This window comes from Colossoma macropomum, unplaced genomic scaffold, assembly GCF_904425465.1.
Source record: "Colossoma macropomum unplaced genomic scaffold, Colossoma_macropomum, whole genome shotgun sequence".
Lineage (NCBI taxonomy): Eukaryota > Metazoa > Chordata > Actinopteri > Characiformes > Serrasalmidae > Colossoma > Colossoma macropomum.
In genome coordinates this window covers 31,017,856-31,041,233 of record NW_023494786.1, presented here as the reverse complement: position 1 = coordinate 31,041,233, position 23,378 = coordinate 31,017,856, and the positions used below count along the sequence as shown (strand labels likewise).

The 23,378-nt window shown below is 40.7% G+C and overlaps 1 protein-coding gene across 2 annotated transcripts in view; it reads left to right on the top strand.

The window, feature by feature from the left end:
• Positions 1–23,378, top strand: part of LOC118804711 (zinc finger protein 771-like) — a 56,315-nt gene that overhangs the window by 1,737 nt on the left and 31,200 nt on the right. Inside the window, exon 1 of one of the 2 annotated variants that reach the window (XM_036565319.1) lies at positions 21,506–21,869. The exons of the other annotated variant lie outside the window; for it this stretch is intronic. Within the exon in view, the coding sequence (XP_036421212.1) occupies positions 21,567–21,869 (303 nt within the window). The 5' untranslated portion in view covers positions 21,506–21,566. Of the gene's footprint in view, positions 1–21,505; positions 21,870–23,378 lie in introns of those variants that run through there. 2 annotated transcript variants of the gene reach the window in all.

Below are 23,378 nucleotides of genomic sequence, written 5' to 3'. Positions count from 1 at the left end.
AGCAGTGCTGCTGGAGTTTCTAAACACCTCAGTGTCACTGCTGGACTGAGAATAGTCCACCAACCAAAAATATCCAGCCAACAGCGTCCTGTGGGCAGCATCCTGTGACCACTGATAAAGGACCAGAGGATGACCAACACAAACTGTGCAGCAGCAGATGAGCTATCGTCTCTGATTTTACATCTACAAGGTGGACTGACAAGGTAGGAGTATCTAATAGAGTGGACAGTGAGTGGACACAGGGTTTATAAAGTCCAGCAGCACTGCTGTGTCTGATCCACTCGTCCCAGCGCAACACACACTAACACACCACCACCACGTCAGTGTTACTGCAGTGCTGAGAATGATCCACCACCCAAATAGTACCTGCTCTGTGAGGGTCCATGGGGGTCCTGACCACTGAAGAACAGGCTAACTAAGTATGCAGAGAAACGGATGGACTACAGTCTGTAACTGTAGAACTACAAAGTGCACCTATATAGTAAGTGAAGCTGATAAAATGGACAATGAGCGTAGAAACAAGGAGGTGGTTATAATGTTATGCCTGATCGGTGTATGTGGTTCTGTATAGAACCTTTTTTGAAGAGAGTTCTATGTAGCAGCAAAAATGGTTCTGCTGTTGTTACAAGCTTGACATCTTAACAATAACAGAACCCTTTTTGGTGTTATATAGAACCATATACGACACGTTCTTCAACAATCTGAAGGACAGTTTCATGATGCCAAGAACGCTTTAATCATGCAGAGGGTTCTTTGAGTGTTCATGGCTCTATATAGAACCATTGTCTTTACTAAAGAACCTTTGAAGAAGCATCTTTTTTTAGAGTGTAGATGATGACAACCTTAAACTGACGGCGCAGCTTGCTTATTAAAACACATTGTTTATGAATGTGTCAACTCCTCTGTCTTCTTCCTTTGTGCTACTGGATTTGTTCTACAACCCTGTTGAATAGATGACTCACAAAGTAATGCTACAGCAAATCACAGACCACAGCAATTCTCAGCAGCGTTCAGGATGTACACTGTACCTAAAGAAGTTAATCGAGTGGTCTTTATTTCAAGGGCAGCTGGCTGAACTTACTAAGCACAGCATGCTTAGCTGAACCGCTACACATGAAGGTTTGGTCATATGTAGACTGTGCAGGTACACAGAGAAGTTTCTTTTGTTTTTATAGTTAATATTGAGTCATACTGTGTTCTAAACTAAAGGACGTGTTGGCGTGACCTAAATTGAGATCTGGATGTGGTTTGAGTGGGTTGGAGATGTATTTCTGGAAAATACATCTGGTTTGGGTGACTATTGACTTCCACTGCTTGTGCAATGTTAGCCTAATAACTCCAGTTCTGTTGTTGAGGTTCTTTACCAGCATTTTATTCTCTCCGAGCACTCTTCACAGCAATTACCAACAACATTTACACTGTCAGGAATGATGGTAACGCAAATCACTGTGGTGTTGGCAGCACTGCTGGAAGTAATACACTAAGGCCGAGTCCCATTTCTTATTTTTACCCCTACCCCTTTCCAGTGCCACCTTGCCCCCTTGGAACTGAGTTAAAAGGGGTAGTGGTTGAAATCTTCCCTATGAAATGGGACCCTCAAATAAAAAGAGCATCACTTCATTAACAGCTACCAGCGCTGCTCTGTAGGCGACCCTGCCAGTCTGCAGTGACAGCAGAGGAGGGTGAAGTTCAGCTCCTCACTGCTGGGCTTTAGTTACATTTAGGGCATCATATGCCTTCAAAGAGGGGGGCAATTATTTATTATCACCCACCTCTAATTCTTCAGTGATATGAAGCTGAAGTCAGATATTCACCAGGTTCTTGTTCGAATTTTCCCGTTCCACCTTAAATGGAGCGGCAGTTACGTTCTGGTGCTTGCAGCCCTTCATGGACTTCATGTACCCCCACAGTGATGGGATGTTCCAGCAGGATAATGCACCGTGCCATCGGGCCCAAGTCGTCCAGAATATTTTCTTTAAAAAAGAAAAGTCCACAGATCTTGCTGTATTTTTAAGGCTCTCTGGCAGCGGGAGTGCGAGCTGTACCAAACACTCCACAGCATAACTCATGAAGACTGAAAGCTACATAAGCACCTCTTCTGTAGGTGTGTGTGCTCTGAAGAACTCCCGTAGTGTGTAAACTGCTATAAAACAAATACAGTCGTATGCAAATGTTTGGGTGCCCCGGTCAAATTCCATGTTTTGTTGATTTTCTGAGTGTAAATAAGCTTAACAGGTCACAAAACACACTTCTGCACATTTTAAGGCACAGTTACTGTTTTAACATACAGCATGGAGGAATAAAACATAAAATGTCAATTTAATTTTTGTATGTAAACAGAAATAAACAGAAATTGTGCACTAAAAGTTACAGAAAAGTGTTGTATTTAAGTTTGGTCCCTGTACAGGATGTGTTGACTTATTTTCTTTTAATGAACCATGTCATTTAACCATTCGACTGTATCTGTTAATAAGTAGAGAAGTAGGCCTGCTTCTTTATCACTGTTGACTGTTGATTTGACGTCATATCGTTGCTGTCCAATGAAAACCCTGTATCTCCATTTTTGTCCATTTTTATTTTTCTACATCATTTCAACACACCAGCTGTCCTTTAGGTTGGGTGAAAATTTCGTGCTGAATGGACCAATAGAAATGCTCTAAAATCACTAGGAATAAAACCTCTTTACATTGACTTACATTGAAAGGTAAGAGTGTTTTTGCCCTCTCCTGTAAAGTTACTATTTTGGAGATACTTGTTTTTCTTTGGACAGCAGCGATATGCTGAGTTCAGAGTTGAGAACGGCATCCTAATGCAAGAATTCCCTGTCGTGGGGGGCATTTTCTTCATTTTTTCTAGTTGGAGGTGGGAAAAGTTAAGTGTCTAACACATTATATTGAAGTAATGGAACGGCTGTTAAGATGCCGTTTCTTCCTTCGAGGGGAAATCGTGAGGTGAAGTGGATAAGAGTTGTTAAATCCATTAAAACGGGCTGTTAATCTACAAAGTCCACCTCTATGGTAGGTGTTTCCGATAAAATGGCCAGTCAGTGTAGATACAGCTGACTGCTGAGAGGAATATGATAATATCGCAGGTTTATTTGAAGCAGGAATGTGAACCGTAATCCGTTAGTATAACAGCCACACATGGAGAAACCTTAAAGGCAGTCCAGGCCCGTCTGTGTGGTTTACTGTGATACTCTGACTTTTTCATTGCTCTGCCCCTCACTGAGACCCCTCACTGGTCATGTTAATTAGTGTGAAAGCAGCGAGGACCCCATCTCCCGTCATGTGACCGTCTCCATGGTTTCAGGCCTCGTCAGTCAGTCTCATCAACCTGGTCCCCCCGCTGCAGAGTGCAGGTTATGTAATACCCTCCAGCGCAGACCCTGACGCTGTGTGTAGAGGGCAGGTCTTTTACATACCTTTGTTGGATCGTATTGTTGTATGTAAAAGTTTGTGCACCCCTGGTCAAATTACATGCTTAGTTGATTTTTTCAGAGTGCAAATAAGTTACACAGCCTCTACAGAGACACACATTTCTGCACATTTTAATGGACAGTTACTGTTTATTTGCTGAATTTGACATACTGGAAAAAATAAAACATAAGATGGAGAGAGAGGGAGAGAGGGAGAGAGGGAGAGAGAGAGAGAGAGAGAGAGAGAGAGAGAGAGAGAGAGAGAGAGAGAGAGAGAGAGAGAGAGAGAGAGAGACGTACGTGTGTATACCATCTTTATCTGCCATTCTTTTAAGTGAAAATATCGCACGTTACATTTTTTGCTATTCTTATGTTCCGATTTGTAATTGTGGCTTTATACCTTATCTGATTTTTATGTAAAGCAGTTTGAGATTTTGGACTTTGGGTGCTACAGGCATATGCAAAAGTTTAAGCACATTTGGACAAATGACAAATTTTGTTGACTTTCTAGGTGAAAATAAGTCACAACATCCTCTACAGAGAACACACTTAAATGTGGCAAATGTCAGCAATAACAATAATAGACATAATCGTAAAAAAATTCAATGTGTTTGAGTTTAAAATATTGGGGGGAAAAAAACACAACTGAAAATATAAAAAGCGACATAACTTTCGCACAGGTCACATTTATTTTCTCAGAATATGTTACATTCAGCAAATAAACAGCAACTGTGCATTAAAATTTGCTGAAGTGTGAACTTATTTACTGTGCACACACACACACACACACACACACAATTACTTATTTATTTATTTATTCATTATTTTTTAATTTATTCATTTATTTATTCATTATTATTATTATTATTATTAGTAGTAGTAGTAGTAGTAGTAGTACTCTTAATAGTAGTAGTAGTAGATAGACAGTAGTGATACAACTGCAATTGATTTATAATAATATATAATGAATAAAGTGCTCTATATTCTACTGCAGTGTAAATTGTTTCTCCCTTTACATTTTAATCAGTTAATCAAAAAAAATGAATCAAATTGAGCTGAATAATTTCCTGAACTATGGTAGATCTACACATATTATAACAATAATAATTTGTATTGGGTTTGTGGCCTCAAGGCAGTTGTGTTTTTACTGTTGTGTACAGTTTAGCAGCATTAGCTGCTGTTGATGTGCTGTCTTTACTGCGTTCTGCTGACCATCAGGTCAGAATAACTGTTCTACAGGCGCTCAAATCTCGATTTTTCTCAGAGTCCGGCGCTGTTTGACCTGCTGGACTGACTTCCACGTGACGGCTTCCCGATATTAGCTGTCATCGCCAGCAGATTCATTGTTGTCCTTCAGGGCTCTGCTGTTACAGAGGGCCTCTGCTGTACAAAGCCAGCGATCAGACTGAGCAGATCTGACCAGCTTTACTGAGTCAACAACCTGCCAATATACAGACACAAAGCATTATTATATAATATACTGTATATGAGCTCTCATAATAGCTCCTGCCTTTCCCACTGCAGCGTGTTGTCTCTGTGTGTTGTCTCTGGGTTTTAGCAGCTCCAGCAGTCGTGTTTACATTAAAAAAAGACCTACTAAACATACAGAGAATGGACGTTTGAACTGGCTGGCGAAGGTCGTGTCTCTCTTACAGGGCTATTACTATTGATTGTGCTAGTAATTAGTAATCTACTCGTTATTTTGACGATTAATTGAGGAGTTTTTGTTTTTAAAACTGGGAAACAATAATAATGGACTTTAAGAGGAATTCCACCAATATTTCTAAAATTTCACATAATTCAAAATGGTTTGCTGTGAAATTGTTGATTGTACACACTATTTATTTACAGTTGGGGTGATAGAAACCAGTGGTCGCTATGACTACAACACAAATATAGCCATTTCATTTACTATACAAAACCACCAGTGAACCTACACGAGTCTGCTGAGCTTTATATGGAATGAAATAGTGATAAATGTGGAAAAAAAGACATTTTCTTTGGGGCTATTTTGCCTTCCAACAGCCTGTATGTACCTCTCCACACTGAATGGAGTTTAAAAGATACATTTTAGACCCACAACATTTGTCAAACTATAATAAAACAATATCTCAGATATCAAGCAATGCATTTATTTATAAACATTTCATATAATATTTATGTGAGGGAGCTTTTAGAGGCACTGAATTCTTCAGATGTCTGGTGACTATCACCACCACTGTGAACAATTCTGACATCACATCAAACCTTAACCATTTAAGCCACATAACTCTAACAAACAATGCAGAGCCTTTGAAGCGCACCTGGAAATGAAGCCTGTTTAGCCCATATCCTGCAGTTTTCTTGTACAGAGGTTCCCTTTTAACATTTATGTGGTTTTATGTACCAAAAGCATCATTAATTTATACATGACCATTTTCTAGCCTCTCTTTATCCCTTAGAATTAAACAGGCTGTTTTTGTTATTGTGCCTTTAAGACTGATGCATGTAAATGAGCTCTGTTCTGATTGGCTGTACAGTGTTGTTGCTCATTCAAAAAGAAGTCCAGGCTGAAACACTCCTTATGGCAGGGCTGAATAGGTGGATGTATGTAAATTGTGTCGAGACAGACAAAAACAAACACAAACACACCTTCTAAGCTGCTTATCCTCCTGGGTCCCAGGGGAAGCTGGAGCCTGGGTGGAAGGCAGGATACACCCTGGACAGGTCACCAGTCCATCGCAGGGCAGATAGACAGACAAATACATTCACACCTAGGGGTAATTTAGCATGTCCTGTTGGCCCGACTGCATGTCTTTGGACTGTGGGAGGAAACCCACGCAGACACGGGGCGAACATGAAAACTCCACACAGATCACCCGGCTAGGGAATCGAACCCAGGCCCTTCTTGCTGTGAGGCGACAGCACTACCCACTGCACCACCATGCCATCCCAGACAAAAACAGAGACCCCAAAATGGGCTGTTTTTGCTGCTTAGTTTCCGTATATGGACTGTATATGGAAACTGTATATACTGGGGAGTGAAAGATGCATTTTGAAGTTAAGTGTTGACATAATACATCATACTTTTTTATTAAAAAAAACCATCGGTGATATGGGGGCTATCATAATTGTAAAGTCTAAATGATGAATAAGATATCTGCTGCATATGTATATAATATGGCTGTCGCTGTTGATTTTAATAATTTATGAATTATTCTTAATTTTTCATTAAAGGTTCAAAATGTACCGTTCACACAGAATATACATGGAAACCAAGCTGCAATAACGGCCCACTTTGAATGAATTGATTTTGTGATGTCACAAAAGGCATTTACACACATCCGCCCACTCAGCCTACAGCCCTGCCCGTTCACACTGAAGTTATAAGGAGTGTTGAGGCGCAATACAGGACCGCCAATCAGAAGAGGTTATTTACATATCAGTTTTAAAGGCACAGCAACCAAAACAACCTCTTTAATCATAAGCGATAAAAAAGGTTGGAAAATATTGATGTAAAGTTTATTATAAAAAATAAAGTGGTAGTAAAATTGAAAACCTGAAAATATGGGATATGGGCCCTTTAATGTTCCTCTTCAATGCGAAAGGCTGTTTGCTCTCACGTCTGTGTTTGCCTTTGCCTGTGTGGCCGTGTGAGAGAGTGGTTTGGCTGGTTTTGTGAAGAGATCTGTGAAGGCTGTTTGAGATGAAGTGGCTAGAAATCATTGTGTGAGGTTTGTGCTCTCCTGGCGTCTCCATGGTGGGTTACCAAGCGAACGCAACTAAGGCCGTTGCGATAGTCCTCACAAAACAATGACGGTCCTCTTAAAGAGCATAACAGTCGAGTCAAGTTCACAGCTGCCTTTGACAGGTGAAAAAAACTTTGGATCCTTTAATTATAATGAGGCCTCTCAACGTCACAGCCAAGACAATAGAGCATGAGGTATTCTGAATTATAGCGCAGAAGACATCTGATCTCAGACAGATACCTGTTACAAGCTACGGTACTGTGCAAAATCAGAGACTAGAGACGCTCATTTATTTAATTTCCAGTTAAAACAGCCATCAAGCACAAATTATTCACTTTTCAGGATTAGATATAAGGTGACCCACTTGCCAAAAGAAGGAGAAAGTCAAAGGAAAATAGCTACAGAGAAAATGGGACTCCTAACAACCACCTGGAACACCTGATAGACCACCAAGACTGTCCCTTTTAGATAAACAGTCTGAGATGTGGAGGAAGGTTTTATGCACTGATGAGTCTTAGTGATTTGTATGAAATGGATCATTAGAAGCAGAAAGTGCAACCAACTTCTAAGACTGAACTTTGGAGGCGTGTCTGCAGATTTCTTTGAGAAACTGAAAGTGAGTGGTGATGGTGGTGATAGGAACCAGACGTCCACCTCTAAAAATTCCCTCACAGAAAGTTTCTACATGAAATGGTAATGAATTCGCTGCCTGATGTCTGAGACGCTGTTTTATGATATTTTTGAGATGGTTTTGGTCTAAAACATATTTTAAAATCAATTTTACCACCATCAGCGTTTCATATAAAATCTCATGTAGGTTCACTGGTGGTTTTAGATGGTAAAGAAAATGTCTATATTTGTGTTGTAGTCATGGCGACCCCTGGTTCCTATCACCACCACTGTAAAGAAATCTGAGTCTCTACAATCAACTATTTCACACCAAACCACTCTGAATGACTTTGTTTACATCTGGATTACCCTATCAACGACTTAGCAACCACTTGGGATACCATAGCAATGTCCTAGCCATGCCTTAGCAACCACCTGGGATAGCACAGCAATGGCCTAGCAACACCTTGGCAACCACCTGGGATAGTACAGCAATGGCCTAGCAACACCTTGGCAACCACCTGGGATAGCACAGCAATGGCCTAGCAACACCTTGGCAACCACCTCGGATAGCACAGCAATGTCCTAGCAACGCCTTAGCAACCACCTGGGATACCATAGCAATGTCCTAGCAACACCTTAGCAACCACCTGGGATACCATAGCAATGTCCTAGCAACACCTTAGCAACCACCTGGCATACCATAGCAATCGCCTAGCAACACCTTAGCAGCCGCCTGGGATACCATAGCAATGTGCTAGCAACACCTTAGCAACCACTTGGAATAGCACAGCAATGGCCTAGCGACACCTTGGCAACCACCTAATGATCACCCAGCCCTAACAAGAATCTTTAATGCCATAGCAACTTAGTGCTATAAGCTCTCTTTGTCAAGCCAAGCCAGCAACCTTCCCTTTCTAGTTACTGTGTGATTCTTATTAAGTTAATTAGTGAAATGTCTGTTGTTGATGCATTTCAGCCAATCAGCTGTGTTGTGACGAGGGTGGGCGGGGTCTTAAAAGCCCTGTTTGATAGAAGGCCAATGTTTCTGACTGGAGTGATTCCCTGTAAACTGTTATCTTGTTTTGATGTCTTCATTAATGTGCTAAAATAAGTAAAATACAAAAAGAAAACTTGTTCTCTGAGTTGGTTTTGACTGGTAGTGTATATTATATTTCATAAGTAGAAAATGGAATTAAATTGAATTTGTTTACATTCATCATATAAAGGCTTAAGACGGAACTACTGTCAACATAGATAACCTCATAGACCAAAGAAAGCAGTGGGTGTTGAGCTTTAAAAGTGTCAGTAGTGTCGTCTTTGTGTTGAAGGTCACAGATCAGGGCTGTGTGTATTTACAAAGCATTCATAATGGCTATTTCCAGACCGCGTTTCTCAGAAGTGGCTCCTCAGCAAAGTCTGGTAAAAAAATCGATATACTTTGTTTAGACACCCACTGTTTCAGCATTAGTAATACCTTGTACAATCATAAATAAATGCACAGTGTCTTTGGAAATGAATGGCCTTCATTATCAGATCTCGCAGTTTGACTGTACTAGGCCTGTGTCCTTCCCTGCGCTGGCTCGTTTTGATGTTATTTCATGCCTGGGTTGCGTCCCAGTCTCAGCTGAACAGCTGTTGACATGTGGACTTTAAAAAGTAAATACATAAACAAAAACATAATAAATTGGCTAAAACAAGATCATCTTTCACTTACAAACCAAACACTTAACAAGCAAATTATCAAGTGAATGACTAGTAAATAAGTATATATAATTGAAACAAATTAAATTTAATCCACTTTATTTATTACCAAGGGGCAATCAGTAAATAGGCATGTCAACATCAAGATGAAGAAAAAGAAACTCAAACGTAAATAAAAGAGGAAATTTAATAACTGTTCATTGTGTCTAGGGCTGCACGATTATGGTGCAAATCATAATCGCAATTATTTTTGGTCCATATTGAGATTGTGATTATTTAACATGATTATGTGTTAACTTTGGAATCATCATGCATTTATTAAACTTTTAAAAAGTTTTTTTAAACATATTGAATTTTAGGTGACTAAACAAACTAGTCGTATGGCCTAGCGGTGCAGACACCACCATGTAGCAAACCTTACTCAATATTTGTTGTCAGACTCCAACAGATGAATTGGTTTAACCTTTCTTGTTGACCAGACGCTCTCCTTCCATCATCGTGGCTCAAGCTGAACCACACTAGGGGTGGGCGATATGGCTGAAATATTATATCACAATACTTCAAGACATTTTCATGATACATGATGGACATCAGGATATTTAGTTTTTCTGAGATTTATGAAGTTGGATCACACAAAAGGTAACCTGTAATACCACATAATAATAATAATAATAACAACAATAATAATAACAATAATAATAATAAAATAATGTATAATAATAATAATAATAATAATAATAAAATAATGTATAATAATAATATTACATTATTATTATTTTTATTATTATTATAATTATAATTATTATTATTATTATTATGTAGTACATATATGTATGTGTGTATGTATTTATTATTATTATTTTTTATTATTATTATTATTGTTATTGCTATTGTTATTATATTAGAATGGAGAGGAGCCAGTTGAGGTTGTTCTGATTAGGATGCCTCATGGCTACCTCCCTTTGGAGGTTTACCAGGCACGGCCTACTGGGACGAGACCCTGAGGTCGTCCCAGGACCCACTGGAGGGACTGTTTCTCCAAGTTGCGGCTTGGGGTCCCCCAGAATGAGCTGGAGGAAGCTGCGGGTGGTCAGGGCCGTCTGGGATTCTATACGATCCTAGCTGGACCAAGCGGTTTAAGATGAGGATGATAATAAAGATAATATTAATGATAATAATAACAATAGTAACAGTATTAAAGCCATTCAACTACGGTGGTCTGCTGCACTAAATCCAATTGTATGTAATGAAACGTAGTCAGTGTTCTGTAGGTACTGACGATATCCACAGGATGCTCAGTAAAGAGTATTGTCACGTAATTTGCCACAATAATGATAAAATATCATATCGGCCACCCATAATCTAAACGTGCCTGGCTGAGGGTCAGTTTGGGCTGTGAGGAAGGGGTGAATGAGATGATCATTGATGAGAGCATCATTGCAAAATAGAGTGCAGCACAATAATCGTTTTATTTCGATTATCTTGTTTTCATAATCTTTTTCATAAAAAATGTCATTGACAGTAAAATTTGGCCCAGCACTAATAGTGTCTACAAGGCTCAGTGGGAATGGTAGTTCATTAACCTGAAGGCCTCAGGAACAAAAGTAATAGACTGATATAATGATATAACAGGAATATTAATGTAAAATAAATCAAATCTGTTGTTCAGGTTAAACAAATGATCATTGTTCTGTGCCGAGAACAGTCTTAGATCATTTAGACCTGCCAAACAGGTCTAATTTCTCTACTTATCACAGGCAGCTTAAGTTATCTTCTTATTACAATTTTCCGTTCCACCTTAAATGGTGCAGCAGTTACATCCTGACGCCTGCCATGCCCCAGAATGAAACTGCTGCACCATTTAAGGTAGAAGATTTACACCTTCTTGTTCCAAAGAAAGACGCCGTAAAACTGGTACAGTAGCGCCATCTGTCTTTTAGCTGCCGCAACAACACCTGCCCGGTTGCCAAGTTCAGAAACAGCCCATGCTTATAGAAATAAACTGTATGTAGCTTCTACAATTTTAAAACAAATAGTACATTTTAATACTTTAACATATTTAAATTTCATATTTTTTGGTTTGTCCATCTGAATTTAAATGACCAAATCGTAAGGCAAATTATTCAGTGCATGAAATAAATGTAAATTTTTATTTATTTTATTTTTTGTAAAAGCTCTCCTCAGATTAACAGAACATGTGTTTTATGATCACACATATTGCTATATGCTTACAATTTATTGCTGAAAGCCAAAAATCTTAGACGCTCTTTGTATTATTTTATAAAAATAATGTTTACAGAGCAGATCACTGAAGAGACGCCATCTGTTTATAGTTTATAGCCCAGATTTGTGGAAAAATGGGTCGACTTTCAGTAGACAAAAAATTGAGTTCAGCTTCTTTTATTATAAGGGTTTAAAATTACATCACCCCTCTATTTGACTGGAAAGAAGACAGTTACAGCTCTCATACGACCCCCACCTTTAGAATGTAGCTTATGAAATATGAACATTATGAAGAATATGACGATGTGCGTTTTGGAACCACCGGTGGTCTCAAGGAGTTTAAGAGGTTAAATCAGATAACTGTTTTCTTCTCAAAGAATCTGCTCAGGACCAAGATCACCATCAAATATCCATTTTCAATATCAGTCTAATGGACGTAAATGTTGTTAAACAATGTTAAACCGTTTTTAAACACTGTTAAAGCTTTAAAACGTAATAGTCCTTCCCCCAGTCTGTACGCCCTGGTCAAATTACATGTTTAATTGATTTTCTAAGTGGAAATATGTTAACATTCTCAACAAAGAGCAAAGTTTAATGGGGCATTTTTCTGCTAATTTTAATGCATAATTTCTATGTATTTTTTATTAAGAACATTACATATATAAATATGCCAAAACTTTTGCACAGGCTGCATTTAATGTTTTTAGATTTCCCCCAATATGTTAAATTTAGGAAATAAACAGTAACTGTGAATTAAAACGTGCAGTAGTGTGTCTCTGTAGAGGATGTGTTCACTTACTTACACTTAGAAAATCAATTAAAGGTGTCATTGACCAGCTGGTCACACTTTTGCATAAAACTCCAAATGGAAACAAAGCTTAGTGTTAGTTGGAGCTTCTCAGTACTCCACAATTCCACAACATGGTGAAATGTTCGTTTTCATAGTTTATATAAAGTCTGTGTGATATTACTGAAGACCTGGAAGCAGTTTAAAGCAAGTGGCAGTTACTGAAGTGTTACTGTAATATTTTATACAATTACTAAATATGTTGTGACACTAATCTAATGACAATGTCCCAGTTCTGATGCTCGTATGTCCATTGTTGGCACTTTTGATGGTGGACAGGGGTCAGCATGGCTGCTCTGACCTGTCAGAGTGTTGGTTCAGGCCAGAAGAGGGGACCTTCGTTACCCTTGCACGTCAGTAAGCCTCGGTCCCCAATACACTGTATACGGTTTGTGGTTTGTCCCTCCTCAGACTACTGTCAGTAGACAAGCCTTGCAGTTTCGGATTTGGTCCTCATCATCTTACTGTCTAATGTATCCCTGATCTTGACATGCACCAATGTTATGGGATAATATGTATGTATATTTTATAATATATTTCATGGTAGTTGACGCACCTGATGGCCTCAGGAACAAAAGTAATGGTCTAGTATAATGATTTAACAGGAATATTAATGTAAAATAAATCAAATCTGTTGTTCAGATTAAACAAATAATCGTTGTTCTGTGCTGAGAACAGTCTTAGATCATTTAGACCTGCCAAACAGGGGAATAAGAGTCTGAATTAATGATTACATACCAACAAAACGTAGTGAATTAATTATAGAATATTCAAACAATATCTTATATGCTGTAATATGTCAACTTTTTCTTCATAGCCTACAATATTCAGTCCATCATAATCTTTTCTTCTGAGTGTCAGTTTCTTCTATTTGTCACAGGAAGCTTAAGTTATCATCTTTTTTTCTGTTTCTATTAGAAACAAGTAAACAAACAATATATATGTGTGTGTGTGTGTGTGTGTGTGTGTGTGTATACATACACTGATCAGGCATAACATTATGACCACCTCCTTGTTTCTCCATTTTATCAGCTCCACTTACTATATAGGTGCACTTTGTAGTTCTACAGTTACAGACTGTAGTCCATCTGTTTCTCTGCATACTTTGTTAGCCCCCTTTTACCCTGTTCTTCAGTGGTCAGGACCCCCATGGACCCTCACAGAGCAGGTACTATTTGGGTGGTGGATCATTCTCAGCACTGTAGTAACCCTGACATGGTGGTGGTGTGTTAGTGTGTGTTGTGCTGGTACGAGTGGATCACACAGCAGTGCTTCTGGAGTTTTTAAACACTGTGTCCACTCACTGTCCACTCTATTAGACACTCCTACCTCGTCGGTCCACCTTGTAGATGTAAAGTCAGAGACGATAGCTCATCTGCTGCTGCACAGTTTGTGTTGGTCATCCTCTAGTCCTTCATCAGTGGTCACAGGACGCTGCCCACAGGACGCTGTTGGCTGGATATTTTTGGTTGGTGGACTATTCTCAGTCCAGCAGTGACACTGAGGTGTTTAGAAACTCCAGCAGCACTGCTGTGTCTGATCCACTCACACCAGCACAACACACACTAACACACCACCACCACGTCAGTGTTACTGCAGTGCTGAGAATGATCCACCACCCACATAGTACCTGCTCTGTGAGGGTCCATGGGGGTCCTGACCACTGAAGAACAGAGTAAAAAGAGGCTAACAAAGTATCAGAGAAACAGATGGACTACAGTCTGTAACTGTAGAACTACAAAGTGCTCCTATATAGTAAGTGGAGCTGATTAAATGGAGAAACAAGGAGGTGGTCATGATGTTATGCCTGATCGGTGTGTATCTATCTATTTATGTACTTTTAACTTGCTTTTTAGCTAATTCATCGCTGCATCCGCACTCGACTGTCAGGCCTGTTTATTTATAAACAAAGATGATCGTCTCTGCACACGCGTGAACTCGATTGGTTCTGTCTTGAGCGGGGAACGGGTCTCTCTCAGACAGTATTTTGTTGGGAATGACCGGGATAACGGCGGGGAAATGGGCCGCCCCTGCGCTTTTCCAGACTGCGGGAATAAGAATAACAGAGTCGGCGGACTCAGCTTTCACCGCCTGCCCTTCCACTCCCCGGAGGTCCTGCGCGTGTGGTTAGCGGCTCTGTGTCTGGATGTAAACACTCCGGTCCGCTCGCTCCGCGCCGCCGATCTGCGCGTGTGTGGAGCGCATTTCTCTGAGGAAGACTACCTCTCAGAGACCACCAGGAGGACCACCCGCAAACTGCAGTGTTTGAAGAAATCAGCTGTCCCAAAACCCGCCCTGCTGCTGTATCCTAAACAGGGCAGTAGAGCTGAGGACCCTAAAGCTGAGGTAAACGCCCCCCTACACAGAGCGGAGCTGGACTCAGCTTCCCATCACACAGCTGCTTCTACCAGTTTTCCCATCCCAAATTAAACTGGTGCAGCAGTTATATATATACACTGATCAGGCATGACATCATGACCACCTCCTTGTTTCTACACTCATTGTCCATTTTATCAGCTCCACTTACTATATAGGTGCACTTTGTAGTTCTACAGTTACAGACTGTAGTCCATCTGTTTCTCTGATACTTTGTTACCCTGTTCTTCAGTGGTCAGGACCCCCATGGACCCTCACAGAGCAGGTACTATTTGGGTGGTGGCTCATTCTCAGCACTGCAGTAACACTGACGTGGTGGTGGTGTGTTAGTGTGTGTTGTGCTGGTCTGAGTGGATCAGATACAGCAGTGCTGCTGGAGTTTTTAAACACTGTGTCCACTCATTGTCCACTCTATTCGACGCACCTGCGTTGTTGGTCCACCTTGTAGATGTAAACGTCGGAGACGATAGCTCATCTGCTGCTGCACAGTTTGTGTTGGTCATCCTCTAGTCCTTCATCTGTGGTCACAGGACGCTGCCCACAGGACGCTGTTGGCTGGATATTTTTGGTTGGTGGACTTTTTTCAGTCCAGCAGCAACACTGAGGTGTTTAAAAACTCCAGCAGCACTGCTGTGTCTGATCCACTCAGACCAGCACACTTTATAGTAAGTGGAGCTGATAAAATGGACAATGAGCGTTGAAACAAGGGGGTGGTCATAATGTCATGCCTGATCTGTGTGTGTGTGTGTGTGTGTGTGTGTGTGTATGAGAGAGAGAGAGAGAGAGACACTATACTCGTCTCATTTAAAATATATATGTACAACCCCATTTCCGAAAAAGTGGAGATGCTTCAAAGACACCATATCAAATGTTGAAACTGAGAAATTTTATTGTTTGTTGAAAAATAATTGCCCATTTTGAATTTGATGCCAGCAACACGTTCCAAAAAAGTTGGGACGGGGGCAACAAAAGGCTGGTAAAGTTGTGTAATGCTAAAAAAACACCTGGTGGTTGATTGGCAACAGGTCAGTAACATGATTGGGTATAAAAAGAGCATCTCAGAGAGTCTTTCAGAAGTAAAGATGAGGAGGGGTTCACCACTCTGTGAAAGACTGCACGATCAAATAGTGCAACAATTCAAGAATAACGTTTCTCAACGTAAAATAGCAAAGAACTTTTGCTTTTCATCATCTACGGTACATAATATCATTAAAAGATTCAGAGAATCTGGAGAAATCTCTGTATGCAAGGGACAAGGCCAAAACCCAGTACTTGCTGGCCGTGATCTTTCGGCCCTCAGGCAGCACTGCATTAAAAACAGACATGATTCTGTAGTGGAAATCACTGCATGGACTCAAACACTTCTGAAAACCACTGTCTGTGAAAACAGTTCATCACTGCATCCACGAATGCAAGTTAAAACTCAAAAACGCCAAGAAGAAACCGTACATAAACAGGATCTAGAAATGCTGCTACCTTCTCTGGGCCTGAGCTCATTTAAAATGGACTGAGGTGAAGTGGAAAAGTGTTCTGTGGTCCAAAGAATCAGCATTTGAAATTCTTTTTGGAAATCATGGACACTGTGTCCTCTGGGCTAAAGACCACTCAGCTTGTTATGAGTGTACAGTTCAAAAGCCAGTATTCATGATGGTGTAGGGGGCATTAGTGCACATAGCATGGGTGACATGCACATCTGTGATGGCACCATTAATGCTGAATGATATATACATGTTTTGGCAACATATGCTGCCATCCAGACGACGTCTTTTTCAGGGAAGGCCTTGATTATTTCAGCAAGACAATGTAAAACCACATTCTGCATGTATTACAACAGCATGGCTCTGTATTAAGAGTCTGGGTGCTAAACTGACCTGCCTGCAGTCCAGACCTGTCACCACTGATAACATTTGGTGCGTTATGAAATGAAAAATACGATAAATGAGCCCCTGAACTGATGAGCAGCTGAAATACAAACAAGAATGGAAAACATTTCACTTTCTAAACTACAGCAGTGTCTCCTCAGTTCCCAAACACTTACAGAGTGTTGTTAGAAGAAGAGGTGATGAAACACAGTGGTAAACAGGCCCCCGCCCCAACTTTTTTGGAACGTGTTGTTGTCGAATTCAAAATGGACATATATTTTTTCAAAAAAACAATGAAATTTCTCAGTTTCCACATTTGATATGCTGTCTTTGTAGTAGTTTCCTTTAAGAATTTGGTTTATATGATTTGCACATCATTGAATCATATTTTTATTTACATTTTGCACAGCATCACCACTTTTTTGGAAATGGGGTTGTATGTGATTGTGTGTGTGTGTGTGTGTGTGTGTGTGTGTGTGTGTGTGTGTGTGTGTCTGTGTGTGTGTGTCTGTGTGTGTGTGTCTGTGTGTACACAGATATTATAAAGTCACACAGAAGTCAATCACCCAGTGATTAATATAACAGATTAATACTAATAATACACACAAAGTTGGATTAACCTGAATGTGAACAGCTTTGGTTCTTTCATGTCTGTCTCTTTATAAGACCTGGTGTTGTTAATTGGCTTCAAGTTTGGGCCAGATAACTTACTATTTGCCCATCAGAAGCATGTAGAGTAGCCTAAACACATACTCAACGTAAAGGTGTTATCAATTCAGTGAAGAATTGAAGAAGTGCCTCTTTTGCCAGAGGTATTAAGGCTGAACTTTAAATCACCTGTTCCACACCTTAAATGGTTATGTACAGTGTGCACAGGTGCCAGGATGTAACTACGGTGTCATTTAAGGTGGAACAGAAAAATGTGTGTGTGTGTGTGTGTGTGTATGTGTGTGTGTGTGTGTGTGTGTGTGTGTGTATATATACACACACACACACACACACACACACACACACACACACACACACTGAACACACATATACATACATACACACACACACACACACACACACACACACACACACACACACACACACACACAAGACAAAACAAGGCTGAATCCGAAATGCCTCTGTACTGGCTATAAAAGTGCACTGCATAGGTCATGAAACGAAGGCTTCTACACTCAAAAACTGGAATAAATGTTTGACAAGCGGTCGTGCAGCTCTGACTGAATGTAAACAAGACATACACTTGTGCAGTGACCACTCTTTGGTCTCAACTGACCAATCTTAAGACACAAAACCTCTATATCTTAAGACAGGGTCGCAACCCAGATGTTAAGAAGAACCATTTAACCCTTTCAACAAAAATCTAATCACCTTGGGAGCCACAACATTTTGTCCATTTCACCATCTTGGCTGTAAATATGTCCCAGTATGTGTTAATGTACTAGTGTAGGCTACCAGTAATGCAGACTTACTTTGCTCTGCTTTAAGCTTTAGCTCAGCTACAGCCGCTTTTCTCACATCTCTGTCAGGAAACTTTTCCTCAAAAGTAGAACAGTTTCTTGTAAAATGTCTCTCAACATTCAAAGGCTGAAGTCGCTTCTCATTCACCAGCTTCTTGTTCGAATTTTCCTGTTCTACCTTAAATGGTGCCTGAGGCGCCAGAATATAACTGCTGCACAATTTAAGGTGGAACGAGAAGCTGACGAATGAGAAGCGACTTCAGCTTCGTGACTTTTTAGTGTTTGACAGTTTCTCACTGCAGATTAAACAGATCAGGAAACCAGCTGGAGTGATTATAAACTCAAATCCATTCGTCTGTAAATTATCGATGTTCGTCTTAAATCTTTTTCTTTGCCGTTTCTTTAGCTACTAGCTAGGCGAGATTGTTTGTTGCTATGGTGACCAGCAGTCTGTGCACCAACCTTCAGGGTTAAAGGGTGAATTAGCAGTTCTACGTTAACTCCAGCGTTTAAGACCGTTTATTGTTAAACTGTGTTGAACGATCAGCAGAGCTTTATTTTACTGTAAAGGAGGATTATTTTATTTGTACCTACAAATCTAATTCCGCTGTGGCAGTGAAGGAGCCGCATGCTGCCGACCTCTGGCATAGGTCATGAAACGATGGCTTCGAGACTCAAAAACAGGACTGAATGTTGGATGAGGAGTCGTGCAGCTCTGGCTGAATGCAAACGAGACGTATACTTTTTGTAGTGATCACTCTTTGGTCTCAGCTGAACCGTCGTAAGACAAAGTGATGTCTGAAGACATGCCTCATCTTCAGGACACACAAAATAATTACTTCCTCTTCTTAAGATGTTAATTTTCATGTCTCAAGACAAAGACAGCGTCTTCACTCATACATCTTAAGGCGTTCTTGAGACGTCTTGACAGTGAGTCATAATAGGCTTCGTTCTCCAGTATCTTCCCAAACGTGTTCTCGAGAAAGGTCCTAAGAAAAAGTCTACATCAGATTCATGACGTGTTCTTAAAGCACAGAACTGTTCTCACCTTTGTGCTCCTGAGTGTGTGTAAATTCTGTTCTTACTTAAACTCACGATAACACACTCCCTCTCGTGTTCTATTGCTTTTATACAACAGTTAAATAAATAAAGTAATAAATTAATAAACTGGGCCGTGAACGCGGCGTTTAATACGTTTTAATGTTCACAGTTCCTTCACCAAATTATAGTTCCTTAACGAGCAGCTCGTTGCTACGTCAGAGTAACGAGCTCCGCCCACTCGCTGCTCAGCTGGCAGTTCGTTCTCCAGCTCCTTACACTAAATTCCCAAACTGTCATCACCACTGAGCAGCTTTTTGGTTTTTTATTGCGACAGTTTTATGACTCAGTCTGATTTGGTCAGACTCTGAAGATCAGACTGCACGTTTGGCGAATGGTATTGGGTTCATTTCTGGCTGATTCCAGGTTGTTTAGCTGTTCTTCTGTCACAGCTGCCGACTGAAAAGCTGCTCAGTGATGATGACAGTTTGGGAATTTAGTGTCGTCTCATCTTCAGAGTCTGACCAAATCAGCTGTCGGTCAAACGTGATCTTAAAAGTGTCCATTTTCTGTTTGTTCTTACGCAAAGTAAGAAGTACAAACTCGTAAAACGCGTCTCAGTGGAGTGATACAGTGTTTGTGAAAAACCCGCGATTATGGTGAAATAACAGCACGGTTAGAGCGCTTCTCAACCAATCAGCTTGCGTGGCCGGAACTCACTGTTGTATAAATCAGAACAAACCCCAAATAAGAAAACACCGTGAATGTCAGAATCTTCGTGAAAAACCCACTTACGCAGTTAAGAAGGACTTTCTTCTTAAGAACGGTTGCTGAATGAGGTCCAATCTCGCGTATGCACTGCATTTCACTGTTTGGTTGCAGTTCAGTGAGGCAAATACGTTTGAAGTACAAAACAGAAGTCAAGCAAGGTGAAAACAGTGTGACAGGGGTTTTGCTTTTCATCGTGACTCACGTTCTGCATGTACCTTGTGGGAAAGTAACGTCATGTGTGCACTGCATTCATGTTCGTCCACTGTAGTGATGGCGTTTCAGTTCCTCTCCACACTGTTTGGGTGCTGAAGCTGTTATTTTGTGATCCACACTTTTAACATGATGTTTCTTTAGTGAAGGGAATGGTTCTATTTAGAACCATGAGTTCTATAGAGAACCATTTCATGCTTAGATGGTTCTCTGCAGGGTGAAAGGGTTCTTTAGATCGATGGGGATTGTTTTGTATATGGTTCTATATTGTTACTATGTCAAGCTTTTATACAATAGAAGAACCCTTTTGGTGCTGTATAGAACCTTTTTTGAAAATGGTTCTATGCAGCACCAAAAAGGTTTTTTTTCTATCGTATACAAGCTTGACCTTGTGACAGTAGCAGAACTTTTTAGTACTATTTAGAACCTATATTGAACCTTTTTGAAAATGGTTCCATTTCTATTGTATACAAGCTTGACATCGTAACAGTAGGGGAACCTTTTTGGTGCTATATAGGACCTATATAAAACCTTTTTACAAAAATGGTTCTGTATGGCACCAAAGAGGGTTCTTCTGTTGTATACAAGCTTGACATTGTACCAATAAAAGAAAGGTGCTATGTAGAACCTTTTCGAAAATGGTCCTATAAAAGCACCAAAAACAGTTCTTCTATTGTCTACAAGCTTGACATTGTAACAATAGGGGAACCTTTCTGGTGCTATATAGAACCTATATAGAACTTCTTTACAAAAATGGTTCTGTATGGCACCAAAAATGGTTCTTCTATTGTGTACAAGCTTGACATTGTAACAGTAGAAGAACCCTTTTGATGCTATATAGAACTTATATGGAACCTTTTTGAAAATGGTTCTGTATGGCACCAAAAGGGTTCATCTATTCTATAAAAGCTTGACATCGTAACAATAGCAGAACCCTTTCTGATGCTATATAGAACCTTTTAGAAAATGGTAGAAGAACCCTTTTTGGTTCTATAACCATAAACAGCACAGTCTGGAGAACCATTTTCGCCATGCAGAGAACCCTTTAATCATGGAAATGCTTCTACATTGAACTCATTGGTCTAAGTAGAACCGTTCCATCTTCTGTACACTACGTAGGGAGTTAGGGAGTAGGGGGCGATTTGAGACTCGGCCCTACTTTTCTCCGGGCTCCTGTGTTCCTCCGCGCCGCCTTGCCCGGCTCTGATAGGCGGGGTTTCGGTGCGTCGTGTCTGAAAAACTCTCCTGTGAAAGTTGAGGCTGCCAGTCTCCGCCAGAGAAGCCGAGGGCAAGTCGGGCTGAGAGTTTTCCGCGATGGTCGTGAACTGCGCTGTGCCCCACTGCACGAATAAATGGAAGAAGTACAGGCCGCTGCGCTTCTTTCGGCTGCCGGTGCAGCAGATCGAGACGCTGAAGCAGTGGCTGGTCGTGCTGAACATAGACGTGAGCACCCCGTTCGAGAAACTCTACAACGTTCGGGTCTGCAGCGACCATTTCAGCGAGGACGACTACTCGAAACCGGTGAAAAACCCCACCGCCGACTTCACCAAATGCCGGCTGCTCAAGAAAACCGCCGTCCCCTCCGTTTCTTCCTCGCCCACGGAGGCTGGAATCAAGGTAAGGCTGCGTCTACGAAGGAAAACAAACGCGGTGTAACGGTCAGCTTCTCATTCGAGCGGCTTCTCGTTTGTATTTTTCCGTTCCACCTTAAATGGTGCAGCAGTTACGTTCTGGCGCCAGGATCCTGAATGTAACTGCTTCACCATTTAAGGTGGAACGGGACAATTCGAACATTAAGCTGGCGAATAGGAAGCCGACCAAACGTTAGCCGTTAGCTCGCTGCACACTGGGCTACACTGTGCTGTGCAGTGATTATAGCCAGCTAAGCTAGCTCGCTGTCCGCACTCTAGCCTCTCCTATTGTAGGATAAGTCCACCGATTTTTCTAAATATCTGCCTAATTCAGTGATTGAGATGTAAACAAAGTAATTCAGAGTGGTTTGGTGTGAAATGCTCCATTGTAGGGAAACTTAGAGACAGAATTGTACACAATGGTGGTGATAGGAACCAGACGTCCACCTCTAAAAGTTCCCTCACACGTAAAACGGTTATCAACACACTGCCTAATGACTGAGACAGTGTTTTATGATGAAGTTTAGGCTTAAAACGTATTTTAATCTATTTATTTTAATCCATTTATGGCGGAGGGGTACGTGCAGGGTGCTGTAAGGCAAAATAGTCCCCCCTAGAAACTATTTATTCATGTTTATGATGTTTTACCATCATTAACATTACATATAAACACCCAGAAGACGTGTAGGCTCACTGGTGGTTTGGATAGTAAATAAAATGTCTATATTTGTGTTGTAGTCATGGCAACCCCTGGTTCCTATCACCACCACTGTAAAGAAATCTGAGTCTCTGAGTTTCTCCACAGTTAACCATTTCACATCAGACCGGCTCTAAATGAGTCTTTACGTCTCGAGGACGGAAATGTTTAGAAATTTTGGAAAGCTGGTGGAGTTGCCCTTTAATGTTGGCCACGGAGTTAGAAAGTTATCTTATTCTCAAACCCATTTCTAAACATTTCTGCATAATTGAACCCTTTGAGATGTAAACAAAGGCTTTCAGAGTGGTTTGATGTGAAATACGTCGTTCCAGAGAAACCTACCGAGTCCGAATTGTTCCCAGCTGTGGTGATGGGAACCAGATGTTACGGAGCGTCCAGTCCCACCGAAAGCTCCCTCGCAGAAAACTATTCTCAATTAAAATGGTTTCCAATAGTTTTCCACATGCCCCAGGCGTCGTTTTACGATAGTTTTGGTTTTGGACTTGTTTTTAAGACACATTCGTGGCGGAGAGGTACATGTAGGACCTTGTGAGTCAAGCTAGTACCTAAAGAAAACTCATTTTCCTCCGTTCTCCAGATTCATAACTGCTCTGCTATTAATAGCGTTCCATATAAAAACCCAGAAGACGTGTAGGTTCACTGGTGCTTTGGCATAATAAATAAAAATGTCTATATTTGTATTGTAGTCATGGCAACCCCTGGTTCCTATCACCACCACTGTAAAGAAATCTGAGCCTCTACAGTGAACCTTTTCACACCAAACCGCTCTGAGTCACT